Source organism: Carlito syrichta, unplaced genomic scaffold, assembly GCF_000164805.1.
Source record: "Carlito syrichta isolate Samal-C Ts95f unplaced genomic scaffold, Tarsius_syrichta-2.0.1 Scaffold301824, whole genome shotgun sequence".
Classification (NCBI taxonomy): domain Eukaryota; kingdom Metazoa; phylum Chordata; class Mammalia; order Primates; family Tarsiidae; genus Carlito; species Carlito syrichta.
Window position 1 is genome coordinate 9111 of NW_007245920.1, and position 13897 is coordinate 23007.

Sequence of the window (13897 nt, forward strand, 5' to 3'; positions counted from 1 at the left end):
GTAATTGGAGGCATATGGTCCTTTGCATCCATTGCTTAATTACATTTAAGAATTTACTCCTTTTTTGTCATTTTAAATAATTGCCTCATAACACTAAGACATTGCTATTTGTTCATTTGCAGGAACCATTGGCGTTAGCGAGTGGGGCTCTGCCAGACTGGTGTGAACAGTTAACCAGCAAGTGTCCTTTTCTAATTCCATTTGAAACTAGACAGCTTTATTTCACATGTACAGCATTTGGTGCATCAAGGTAGGAAGTGTGTCTTTTAATATTTTTAGAATAAATTTTTTTGTGTTACATTATTTCAAAATGTATACCACAAAGAGGACCCCCCCAAAAACACAGAATTTACTTATTTAAAAGTTAATTCTTACATATTTAAACTCGTCACCTTTGAAGTACCCTTCGTTTGATGCAATATGCCTGTTGAGACACTTTTTCCCCTGCTCAAAACAATTTTTCTTTAAGAAATTTTATTTTGTTATAGAGATGTGGGGTACAAGTAAGGATTAACTACATAAGTAGACTGAATGCAGGTGAAATTTGAGCTTCTAGGTGGCCCTTACTCACCCTGGTGGTGGACCAGTATCTCCTTTGTGTCAAAACCGTTTTTTGGGTTTTTTTTTGAGTTGGAGTCTCACTCTGTCACCCAGACTGGAGGTAATGCGCACCTTTAATTCCAGCTACCTGGAAGGCTGAGGCGGAAGGATCGCCGGAGCCCAGCAGGTTGAGGCTGCGGTGGCCGGGAGCATGCCACTGCACTCCAGTCTGGGTGACAGAGTGAGATTCTAACTCAAAAAAAAAAAATAAAAGAAATGAAGTAATGATATATGCTACAATACAGCTGAATCTTAAAAACATGCAAATGAAAGAAGGCAGTCACAAAAGACCATATACTGTGATTCTATTTATATGAAATGTTCAGAATAGGCAAAACGTAGAGACAGAAGTACATCACTGGTTGTCCAGGGATAGGAGGGATGAGGGGACTGGGGATGACTTCCAAAGGGTACGGGGTTTTGAGATCATGAAAATATTCTAAAATTGATAGTGGTTGCACAACTCTATAAAAATACAAAAATTACTGAATTATGTACTATAAGTAAGTGAATTTTTGTATAGTAAATGAGTTTTGTTAGCAGTAAAGCTGTTTTTTTTTTTTATTTAATAAAAGGAGGCCAGGCATGATGTCTTACGCCTATAATCCCAGCACTTTGGGAAGCCGAGGTGAGAGGATTGCCCAACCTCATGGGTTTGAGACCAGCCTGGGCAACTTGGTAAAACCTCATCTCTACAATAAATGAAAAAATTAGCCAGGCATGGTGGCGTATGCCTGTAGTTCCAGCTACTTGGAAGGCTGAAACAGAAGGATCACTTGAACCCAGTAGGTCGAGGTTGCGGTGGCTGTGAGCATGCCATGCACTCCAGCCTGGGTGACAGAGTGAGACTCCAACTCAAAAAACAAAAACAAAAAGGAAATCAGGCTAGAGAAAATCCATAACAAAATTAGGATATTAGGATAAAATTTTTTTTCCCTACTCTTTTTAGGAAGAAAGAACAACAAAGATGGTATTTAATCCTAAGTAAGAACAAAACTCAAAAGTGTCTTAAGTATGGCTACTCTCTCTAAACATCAGTGTCCAAAGACCATGGGCTTGTGGTGTGGACCAGGGAACACTATGGTCGGAAGGCAATTCTAGTACCCTTCTGCAATGGGAAACTAGAGCTTCAGCAAGCTGCTGTCCAAATGTGGAAATCTTTTTGTTGTTGTTGTTGGATGTCACTGTCATTCAGGCTGCAGTACAGTGACACGATCACGGCTCACTGCAGGTTCAACCTCCTGGGTTCAGGCAATCCTTCCACCTCAGCCTTCTGAGTAGCTGGGACTACAGGTTCGTGCCACTATGACGGGCTAATTTTTATTTTTTTGTAGAGACGAGGTCTCTCTGTGCTACCTAGGTTGGTATTGAACTCCTGGGCTCATGTGATCCTCCTGCCTCAGCCTCCCTAAGTGCTAGGATCACAGGTGTGAAGCTACCACTTCCAGCCCAAATTGGGGGAGCATTAATAAGAACCTCAAACAACGTACACCATGATTTATAACACCAGATGGCATTCTTAGACTGCTGGGTGAAATTTCAGGTCAACATCACTTACAGTTGAAGAAAGCATTGAAGTCCTCATCACTATCAAAATCAAATCGAGAATATTCGCAGCTAGGGTTATCTGTTTTTGAAGGAAAACCCATCTGGAAAGAGAAAGGTAATCAGGGTAGGAGATGAAACAGACCTACTGTAAGTGTTTAAGCTTTAGGAGCTCAAGCGCTTTTTGATTTATTAAAGAAGAATTAAGGATTTGCATGAGATATTTTATGATAAACAATGGCTTTGGTTCTACCACTTTGCCCACAGTTCCAATATTCCTGATAGTGGTAGAAAAGAGAACACTTTCAGTTGATACCCTCTCCTCAGGGAGAATTAATTTCTTGAATTGTTTGAGGGTCTATCAGTATGAAGATGTCCCAAGACAAAGTGATAATTCAGCATGCAGTAAGGAAAAAAAGAATTGAGAACTACTTGTCTCAAATGGTGAACAGAGAACATGTAGAACTTAGATGTTTCATTCAAAAAAGTATGAATACCATGGAAGATAATCAGAACACAGCGTGTGTGCTATGTGCTAGGTGAATTCCTTGGGCAAGTAAGGAGACCCTTGAATGGGGTTTCATTCTCTGACTTTACAAATCAAGATTAAGAATCTGTCAATTGCAAGAGCTGCTAGCAGAGTTCAGGGAATTCATAAGCAACTCTCTACTAAGGAACTAAGTGATCTTTACTTCCACTCTCATTCCCGTCTCATTTGTCTTCTTCTCACTTGACCTTCAGAAACAATACTTAGATGTTATATCCTCTTAGAATCTTCCTGACTCCAGCCTCCTATGTACTTCCAAAGCATTCTGCTTTTACCCCCTGAACAGCAGTTATCACATTGTAGGGTTACTACTCTTGCCCTAGCACCCAGGCCAATACTTGATATATAAGTGCTCTAAAATATAGAAGAACAGTTATAATAACCAGTATGGTCTGAGAATAATATGTCAGATGAAGGAATCTTAGTGATGAAGGACTGCCAATGATGCTGATCGGTCTTGTTATGTGTATTCATCTCCACTCCACATGTTTAGATTACCATTATATACCTTGACCAAATTAGTCATAGAAGCACGAAGATATTTCGGTAACATTGCTAACAGCAAAGGATCACGGGATAGGATCTCATGCCTGAAGAGGGCTCCCCAAGTAATCTGAGTTGAAGAGCGTAGAAACTAAAGGGAAAAAAAAAAAAGAATGGAAAATCTCAGTTTAAGGATTTGGGTTTTATATAATCAAGATTATTACTTAGCAACTATCAGTTACATTTTTTCATAGAAATAAATCTGTATGAAACTGTGAAACTGTATTGCCATGGAACAGTAATGACTGCTCACTATGGACGACATGTTAATAAGACGGGCTGTGGGTCAGGAGTAATTACTGGATTATGGGTTGAATTTTACCACTTTCTCTCCAAAGCAGAAAAAAACTGGAATCTCAGAGTGATATTAGAAGGAAAATCTTGAACTTGGTAAAATTAATTTTATAATAACACATTTAATCAGACTTTTGTTTTTAAAATATCCTAGCCTGTAATCCCAGCACTTTGGGAGGTGGAGGTGAGAAGATTGCCTGAGCCCAGGAGTTCAAGACCAGCCTGGGCAACTCGGCAAGACCTCATCTCTAAATCAAAAAATTAGCTGGGCATGCTAGCACACGCCTGTAGTTCCAGCTACTTGGAAGGCTGAGGCAAAAGGATCACCTGAGCCCTGCAGGTCGAGGTTGTAGTGGCTGTGAATATGACAGAGTGAGACTCTGACTCAAAAAAAAAAAAAAAAAAAAAATCCTTATAACTTTAGTACCAAATCACTGGGGCATACCTCACATCTGACTGAGTATAATCAGAACATTACCTGCTGACCTAGACAATACATTGCTGAGTCAGGAAGAAGATCATATCAGTCTCTTAATGAAATGACTCAATTGTCATTCCCCAGGGCCTGAAGAGTCATTTTAGACATAAGCTTCAATAATAATTCAGGCTGTAGTACTTGGTATTGGTTCACCTAACTAAAATTTTGAGAAATTAGCTGCATAAAGTTTACCTGACTTGGGTGGGTTGTGAAAGCAAGAAAAGATTCCAGGTATTTTCCGAAGTTTGCTGGTGTTTCTACATCAGAATCTATGCCCTGCAGGAGAAAAATAGAGAAAAAGACCACTATATTAATGATGTTGATTGGGGGAAGGGAAGAGAAAGAGCAGAGGAATAATAAAACAGGTAAGTTAAACCCTCAAAAAAGTTTATTTGAAAGGACTTTGAACATTCTTTTGGCTAAAGAAAGGCATCATTTCAAGGGCTGAAATATAGGAAAGCTACTTTGCCTCCTCGTCATCAGTAAAACCCTTTCTGAGGTCAAATAATAAAATGGAAATTGCAGAAAGAAAAAAAATCTTATTAGTTCTTCAGACCTAGCCTGTTCATATCTCTGTGATTCAACCTACTAAAATAACTACCCAACAGTATATAAATTATGTCTGACACTATCCTCTCTTACCATTTTTTTTTTTTTTTGAGTTGGAGTCTCACTCTGTCGCCCAGACTGGAGTGCAGTGGCCGCTCCTGGCCACCACAGCCTCGACCTGCTGGGCTCTGGCGATCCTTCCACTGTCAGCCTTCCAAGTAGCCAGAATTACAGGCATGCGCCACCACGCCCAGCTAATTTTTTTATTTATTGTAGAGATGAGGTCTTCGCTGCCCAGGTGGGTCTCGAACCCGCGGGCTCAGGCAATCCACTCACCTCAGCCTCCCAAAGGCGCGGGATTACAGGCTGAGCCACCGAGCCCGGCTCTCTTACCATTTAAGTCACCACAAAAAAGGCATAACATCTGTTCCAATATCCTATCTTCCAATATGTAAGACTGAGTATTAAATATTTCTCTATTAACAGGTTTTTCCAGGTCAAAAGAAAAGTTTTCATTTATGATCCAATATTATATCCTTTAGATTGGGAAATAGGTTATTAATTCAAGTCCATGTTTCACAGGCTAAAAGAACATAAAGGGTAATGCCCTCAGTAGATCAATGTTCTACAAGTACCAAAATTCCTAAGAACAGTAACCTGACTTTATGGAAAAAGATGTGGATGTCTGCTATTGATGCAATTCTTTTATTATTATATATATAATAACATGTATTATATATACACTATAACTTTCTAAATATTCTCCCCAAATGGCCCTGCACCTCTCCAGAAAGCAAGTGCCAGCTCACCAGCAATGCACACAGCTGATTGCCCAGCGCACACAACACCTGACAGAGTCTCTTCAGGAAGACATAGTGTTTTTCTACCAAGCCACCTCCATCAGCAGTCCTGGAAGATGAGAGAATTCCTTATACCACTGATATAATAAAAAAGACTGTAATAAAAACATGGCTTTGTGTCTCATTTCTCTAAGTCACTTAGTTCAGGACTATAATTCAGTAGAATACAAACAGCTCTGCTAAATTAAAAAAATTTTTGTACCTTATTTGGTGGCAAAACCTGACCTGAAATGACATAGGACTATTCACGTTAATAATAACTAGTGTGAATAGCAGTCATATTAGTTGTCTTCTGGAGGCCACAGAGTATAATATAAAAAGCATGGGCCTTGGGATAAACAAGGCCTACGCTCTAGTAATGTTGAAGGGCAGGCAGTATGGTATTATGGTTTCCAGTGCAGGCTCTGGAACAGACTTTCTCTGTTTGAATCATATCTTTACTAATGGAGTGTATGGTATGGTACCCAAAGCATAAATGAAAATGGGACACCTCAGTGTAAATGTCATGGTCTCTACAGAACTAAGAATCGGACATAGAAACAGTAACTACACAAAATACATGTTATTCACTTAATTAACAGGATCCATTAAAAACAGCTGCAGTCTCCATAGGAAAGAAAGCCATGATAAATGTGTATGAGAATGAATTGTAAGAGATTTTAAGTAATACATATGTGTCTCACATCTTTTCATTTCTTCTTGGGACCAAAAGTGAATAATATCAAAAAGAGAGTGTTACAACAGCTTCAACTATTTGTAATACATAGTTCTATCTGACTTCCTGGTAAGAAACACAAATTAGAAATGCTTTAATATTTTCCAGAGCAATTGGAAGAAAATAAGTAGAAGTTATTACAGGCATACATCGCTTATCAATAGGGATACAATCTGAAAAATGCGAACATCATAGTGTACTTACACAAACCTAGATGGTACAGCCTACTACACACCTAGGCTACATGGTGTAGCCTGTTTCTTGTAGGCCACAAACCTGTACAGCATGTTAGTGTACCAAATACTGCGGGCAATTATAACACAATGCTAAGTATGTATGTATCTAAACATTAAAAAGGTACAGAAAAAGAAGGATATAAAAGATTAAAATAATGGTACACCTGTCTGGGGCACTCCCCATGAACAGGGCTTGCAGGGCTAGAAGTCACTCTGGATAAGTCAGTGAGTAGTGACTGAATGTAAAGGCCTAGCACATCACTGTACACTACTGCAGACTTTTTTCTTTTAATTTTTCTTTTTTTCCCCTCTAACCTGCTTTAGAGAAGGCTGTGGACTTTATATATCCTGTACACTTAGGCTACAGTAATTTTTAAAAAATAAATATTCTTTTATCAATAATAAATTAACCTTAGCTTTTACTTTTTTACTTTATAAACATCTAAATTTTTTAAAACTCTGATTCTTCGTAATAACACTTAGCTTAAAGCACAAATACGTTGTACAGCTGTACAAAAAATATTCTCTTTATATCCTTCTTCTGTAAGCTTTTCCATTTTTAAAACTTTTCTTTTTTCTTTTAAAACTTTTTTGTTAAATACTAAGGCACACACGTTAGCATAGACCAACATAGAGTCAGAATCATCAAGCACTGCCTTCCACCTCCATATCTTGTTCTACTGAGAGGTCTTCAGAGGTAATAACATGCATGAAGTGGTTATCTCCTATGACAATGTCTTCTTCTGGAATACCTTCTGAAGGAACTGTCTGAGGCGAGGCTGTTTTATAGTTAACTTTAAAAAAAAATAAGTAGAAGGAATATACTCTAAAATAATGATAAAAAGTAGTACAGTAAATATATAAATCAGTGATATAGCAGTTTATTATCAAATATTATATATTATGCATAATTGTATGTGCTATACTCATATTACTGGCAGTGCAGGTTTGTTTATATCAGCATGACCAAAACAGATGAGTAATGGCACTGTGCTATGATATTATGTCACTAGATAAGAATTTTTGGCTCCATTATGGGACCACCAATCTGAACACATTATGTCATTATGCAGCACATGACTGTATTTCAGTATGTAGAATGTGTTTTATGCACACATCTCTTAGTTTGTTCCTGCTGCTTCCAAGGGCCTCAGCATTTCAGATATTGACTGCTTTTAAGAGGAAAGCAGGGAGTATCTGGAGTTCTGCACTCAAGGCAGGCCCTGGGATAGACTCTAGTACAGCAGTCAGAGAATTCTCAGGCCTAGACACCAATGCTACTTTAAAGGTCCATAGATTATCAGAAGCAGAAGAGAGAATCAAGGCAATGAGTTATCTGTGGAGGACAGTGAAGGTGAGTGGGTGCTGAGTCAACAGCCACAGTTTATCTCCAGCATAAGGTCTTTAAAAAGACTAAACAGTTCTTCTAAGATTGCCGGATTTTCTTATCCAAAAACATTGCCATTTGACTGCTAGCATTTAAGATAGGAACTTCAGATATGTAAATTAGGACCTCTCAGTAAAATTGAAAAATGACAAATCAGACAACAGACTGAAAAGTAAAGATACTCACTGTGCAGCAGAGAGTATATAATGCATGGCAACATCTCCAAATAAGACCATCAGGGGCTTCCGGTCTTCCAACTTGCCCTAGACCCAATTTTAGAAAAACAGTCACATAAACTATATTATTAAAAGCTTAAAAGTACCAACATCTTCTATGTTTATATAATCAAATTTATTAACTTCATAATTTCTCATATAACCCAAGGCTTAGAACGCTAGAAAAAAGCCGACTCTTTAAAACTAAATCTGGGTAAGTCTACATTTTAAAATGTGTTGGGCAATAATGCTGATATAACAGCAAATAACATCTGTAGGTAACATTCCTACAGAGAAAAGAGTCAAGGTCTCATTTGTTAGCCAAGACATAAAAAGTTAGTATAGTCACCATCGAAGATTTCTTGACATAACATTAAAGGGGATTTAAAGCCTGTCGCAGTGGCTCAAGTCTGTAAACCCAGCACTTTGGGAGGCCGAGATAAGGGGATTGCCTGAGCCCACAGGTTCGAGAACAGCCTGGGAAAAAAAAGAAAAGAAAAGAATAAATGGGCCTTAACTTTAACATTACTTTTTTTTGAGTCAGAGTCGCGCTCCATCGCCCAGGCTAGAGTGCAGTGGCATGCCCACGGCCACCGCAGCCTCGACCCCCTGGGCTCAGGCAATCCTTCCACCTCAGCCTTCCAAGTAGCCGGAACTACAAGCACGTGCCATCACACCCAGCTAATTTTTTGATTTATTATAGAGATGAGGTCTTGCCAAATTACCCACTCTGGTCTCAAACTCAGATTACTCTCTCACCTCAGTCTCCCAAAGTAGTGGTATTATAGACGTGCCTGGCCTAACATTACTTTTATATTTTAAGTGTAAAGTACCAAAAAAAATCACAGCTCTTTCAAGAACCAAGTATCCTGACAAACCTCTGTATATTCTGACAATGAAATATTGGCAAATTCCTGTCCAAAGGGATTAGAAGCAGGCAGTAAGTTGGCCTTAGGGGGAAAAATCCCCAAACCTTTAAATGTCTTTCTGCCACAACATACAATTAAAACACATAGACAGTCAACATCAGAGACTGAAGATAAAAGTCAGTTTGAAGTGGTAACTTACTTTTCTGCTGACTGCAATGAGAAGACACTCAGCTGCTCCCAATTGAAGTTCCTGTTCATTCAGAAGCAGGCACAGTATCTCCAGAAGTTTACAATTTTCAGCAGTAATGTGACTCATAGACACCCAGTCGATGTAGCCTGCTAGAGTATTCAATGCTGCAACTCCTACTCGACAGTTTGCTTGAGCCTGCATGAAATGAAATTAACTTTTGACCCTGAAGTCCTTACTAACAGATAAGAAAGCTGTGGTTACAAGTGAACTTCTATTTTCTAATTCCAAAAAAAGAGTTTTAAAAAATGTACTCATCTAACAGTCACAGATAGGGAACTCAAAGGTTTTCTTCTGGTACACAATCACTTCTCAAACAATGACATTCTCCACATCCATCAGTAAGACCATATCAGCATGTGTGGTCATTTTATTTTTTTAAAGAAATCTCAAATATTATGTTATTTTCCTTCCACCATACCTCAGAGATCATACACATTCAAAAAACAACCAAGGCTTCCTCCTTCCACCAGGTACATGCATTCCTTCACCTAAAAGTCTCAAAAAAGTTTCCCTCCAACTCCACAAAGAACCCTTACCTTTGACTCCTGAGAAGTATCTGTCTTCTGAAAGAAAAGAAGTAAAAGGATCCAATTTATTTAAAGAACAAAAGGCTACATAATAACTTTCTACTTCCATAATCAAGGTCCCTGAATGGTTCTTAACTACAGATGCAATTTTTAAACTTGGAAAAAAAAAAATACAACTTTACTAAGAACACTTAACTGATATTACCTAAGAACAGGTTAAAACCAGAAACAAAATTAAATGAACACAATTTATGACCATCTATGCATGGCATAACTGTAAGAAAACCATATATACAAAAATATTAGACGTTAAATACATAAAAATAATGACTGTTTAGTAAATGTACAAATATGGTTGATTTTCATCCTTATATTTCAAATCGCACGAAATATTAAATGATATTTGTAACTTACAAGTATATAAAATCAATATTTTCTTAAATTAACACCTGAAGGCAGTTAAAAGAGAAATAATACAAGTAGGTACAACAACTGCTTGAAGTATCTGAAAGCGCTTCACCATTGGGATCATAAAGGATTTGTTTTACAATTCCTTTTCTCACCTTTCAAGTGATTTTTTTTAAAACAACAAAAACAAGTATTCCATCAGTTATCAAGCAGAGGTGTTGATGGGGGCAGAAATGAGTAGAACTGTCTTACCAGCATCCACAGATGCTGCCCCAGAAAGAAAAGAGATCTAAGTGACAACAGCCAAGTCCAACCTCTATCCTTCACTCCAACAAATCCTCTGGGCCACCTGGCACCAGAAGAGAGAAAGCTTTTACATCCCATCTCTGTTTACCATTCAATCCACCCACTTCCCAATTGGGAAGGTGAAGGAATGGAAGTAAAAAGAACTAGGAGGGAACTGAGAAGTTCAAGGTACAAAGGCTGGCTCTTAGTATGCTCTGGTCTTAGGCAGAAAGTGGTAGCCTGGTTTAACAGTGGAGAGAACTGAAGCCACAGCTAAGGGAAGGAGACCACAGTGAATATGTATCTACCCTGGGTGAGAGCCACCACCTACCAGTTCTACCCTGGCATATGCTCCATTGGCTAGGGTTCCAGGGAATATAAAACTACTCATAATCTGAAAGTATTTGAAAACCAATGAATTTCACAAAATATTATAGTTGTGAACAGAAGATTACTTTTTTTTGAGAAAGCAGGATTTATTGAGAGGACAGAAAAGCTCCTATAGTGGGAGGGGACCCGAGGGGGTTACCCAGAAAATTACTTTTAATGTTACAGTATTGTGTTTTTCTTCTAAAACATATGGCCATTCATTAAAATGCAATTACTAACACTGTCTAAAGTGTAGCTTTACATATCCTAACTTTTCCCAAAAAAGTTCCTTTAATATTCTACAAATATCAGTGTTCATAATTTCTTTCTTTCTTTTTTTTTTTTTTTTTGAGTTGGAATTTCACTCTGTTGCCGAGGTTGGAGTGCAGTGACACACTCCAGTCAAGCCACTGTAGTCTTGACCCGCTGGGCTCAGGTGATCCTCCCACCTCATCCTTCCAAGTAGCTGGAACTACAGTTATGCACCACCATGCCTGGCTAATTTTTTGATTTATTGTAGAGACAAGGTCTCGTCAAGTTGCCCAGGCTGGTCTCAAACCCATGAGCTCAGACAATCCTCTCACCTCCACCTCCCATGACCAGCTAGCAATTTCTAAACTTATCTAGATAATCAGAGATGATATCATCCTGCAGAGCTGAAATATCTCTCTTCTGTCAAATGCTAACCTTTCAAATCAAAGGATTTTTTCCTAATAAAATGTATTTACTGGCTGGGCTCAGTGGCTCAGTCTGTAATCCCTCGTTTTGGGAGGCCGAGGTGAGTGAATTGCCTGAGCCTACGGGTTCGAGACCCGCCTGGGCAACTTGGCGAGACCTCATCTCTACAATAAATCAAAAAAATTAGCCAGGTGTGGTAGCGTGCACCTGTAGTTCCAGCTACTTGGAAGGCTGAGGCGAAAGGATCTCTGGAGCCCAGGAGGTCGAGGCTGCGGCCACTGCACTCCAGTCTGGGCGGCTGAGTAAGACTCCAACTCGGAAAAAAAAAATTTATTTACTGAAAGCCACTACTACTACCCTACTGCTGTTTCTTAGATTATGAAATATATCAGTTTCACCGGGCATGGTGGCTCACGCCTGTAATCCCAGCACTTTGGGAGGCGGAGGCAAGAGGATTGCCTGGGCCCACAGGTTCCAGACCAGTCTGGGCAACATGCCAAGAACTATTTTATTGTCTCTACAATAAAAAAAAATTAGCTGGTTGTGGTGTCACATGTCTGTAGTTCTAGCTACTTGGAAGGCTGAGGTGGAAGGATTGCCTGAGCCCAGTAGGTCGAGGCTGCGGTGGTGGTGAACAGCGTGCCACGGCACTCCAGCCTGGGCCACAGAGTGAAACGCTGACACAAAAAGACAAAAAATAAATATATCAGTTTCAGAAAAAATTGTTCTGTGTCTTAGTCTAATAACTCGACTTAGGGATAAAACACATCTGATCTTCTATTCACCTAAGTCGATCCATGTTTAAAAAAAAGATTCTCTCCTAGGCAGGTCCTCTCCACATGACAATTGTTCCCCTTCTCCTAAGTTAATCTTCCTAGTGAAAAACAAAAAGAATACTGCCCCCAACTCTCAACACACACAGGTTTTTAAATGCAGATATTTTCTTGATGTTTGCTTTTGAAGAATCTTAGGGAGATATTCTAGAGAAATCCATTACTATATAGTAAAAAGAATGGGTTATGAATTCCACCAGAATCATTTATTAGAAAAAAGGATCTTCAATAATTATTCCCTAAACCTTTGGAAACAATACCTTCTGACTTTGGGGCTGTTTTGAGGATTAAATAACATATAAAGTATAAACAAGTGCATTCAGCCCTACCTATTCTATCTGTGAATTCAACCAACTTCAAATCAAAGATAAAAGATACAATAAATACAAATTTTAAAAATATAGTGTAATACCAATTTACATAGTATACATTACATTAGGCATTATACATAATCTAGGGATCGTTTAAAGTCTATGGGAATATAAGATTACATGCAAATACTATGCCATTTTATATAAGGGACCAGCGTACCAGGGGATTTTGGTGAGGGGTGGGGAAGTGCCTGGAACTGGTTCCCTGAGGATACCAAGTGACAACTGTATATAGGATATATTATTAGGCACTCACTGTGAATTCCTCCTCTCCCTAAAACCTCATAGCACCTTTTCCTCAGTCGGTATTAGTATCTAGTGCTTCCGTAAAATTAGACCCAGTCGGGCTCAGTGGCTCAGCCTGTAATCCCGCGCCTTTGGGAGGCTGAGGTGAGTGGATTGCCTGAGCCCACGGGTTCGAGACCCGCCTGGGCAGCGAGACCTCATCTCTACAATAAATCAAAAAATCAGCCAGGTGTGGTAGTGCATGCCTGTAATTCCAGCTACTTGGAAAGCTGAGGCGGAAAGATCGCTGGAGCCCAGCAGTCGAGGCTGCGGTGGCCCGGGAGTGGCCACTGCACTCCAGTCTGGGTGACAGAGTGAGACTCTACTCAAAAAAAAAAAAAAAAAATTAGACCCAATGTAACACCCAGAGGGATTAAAAAGAAAAACAACCAATTTAATTCACTCTATTTTGTGAAATAAGTATTTATAAAACTCTAGATCAAGGTTTTCCAACCTCAGTACTACTGACATTTTGGGTTGAATAATTCTCTTTGTTGTGGGGGGGCTGTCCTGTGCATTACAGGATGTTTAATCTCATCCCTGGCCTCTATCCACCACATGCCATTAGCAACCCCCCAGTTGTGACAACTAAAATGTTTCCAGGTATCACCAATGCTCCCTGAGGGGCAAAATCATACCCCCCAATGCTGTTTAGAATGATTATAACAGATTAACCTTCAAACGGCCTTCTTCTGAAAGGCACTTGCTACAATTGAAAATGGTTGAAAAAATAGTATCTGGTGCATCGTTTTCGGAGGAAGAAAAATCTCCTCATTAAGAATAAAACATCAGGAATTATGTAGTAAAGACTAGTAAACTTAGCCAGGCTCAATGGCTCGGCCTGTAATTCCGTGCCTTGGAAGGCTGAGGTGAGTGGATTGCCTGAGCCCGTGGGTTCGAGACCCATCTGGGTAGCTTGGTGAGACCTCATCTCCACAATGAATCAAAAAAATTAGGTGGGTATGGTAGCGTGCGCCTGTAGTTCCAGCTACTTGGAAGGCTGAGGCAGAAGGATTGCCGGAGCCCAGCAGGTCGAGGTTGCAGTGGCCGGGA

The 13897-nt window shown here is 39.3% G+C and overlaps 1 protein-coding gene across 1 annotated transcript in view; it reads right to left on the minus strand.

Annotated features, from left to right (window-relative positions):
* Nucleotides 1-13897, minus strand: part of LOC103257636 (exportin-5) — a gene marked incomplete at its 3' end in the record, with an annotated part of 26847 nt that overhangs the window by 7810 nt on the left and 5140 nt on the right. Inside the window, exons 6-12 of the mRNA XM_008055329.2 lie at nt 9625-9651; nt 9038-9223; nt 7941-8017; nt 5366-5465; nt 4200-4283; nt 3201-3326; nt 2159-2249 (exon numbers count right to left, since the gene is read on the minus strand). Of these exons, the coding sequence (XP_008053520.1) occupies nt 2159-2249; nt 3201-3326; nt 4200-4283; nt 5366-5465; nt 7941-8017; nt 9038-9223; nt 9625-9651 (691 nt within the window). The remainder of the gene's footprint in view (nt 1-2158; nt 2250-3200; nt 3327-4199; nt 4284-5365; nt 5466-7940; nt 8018-9037; nt 9224-9624; nt 9652-13897) is intronic.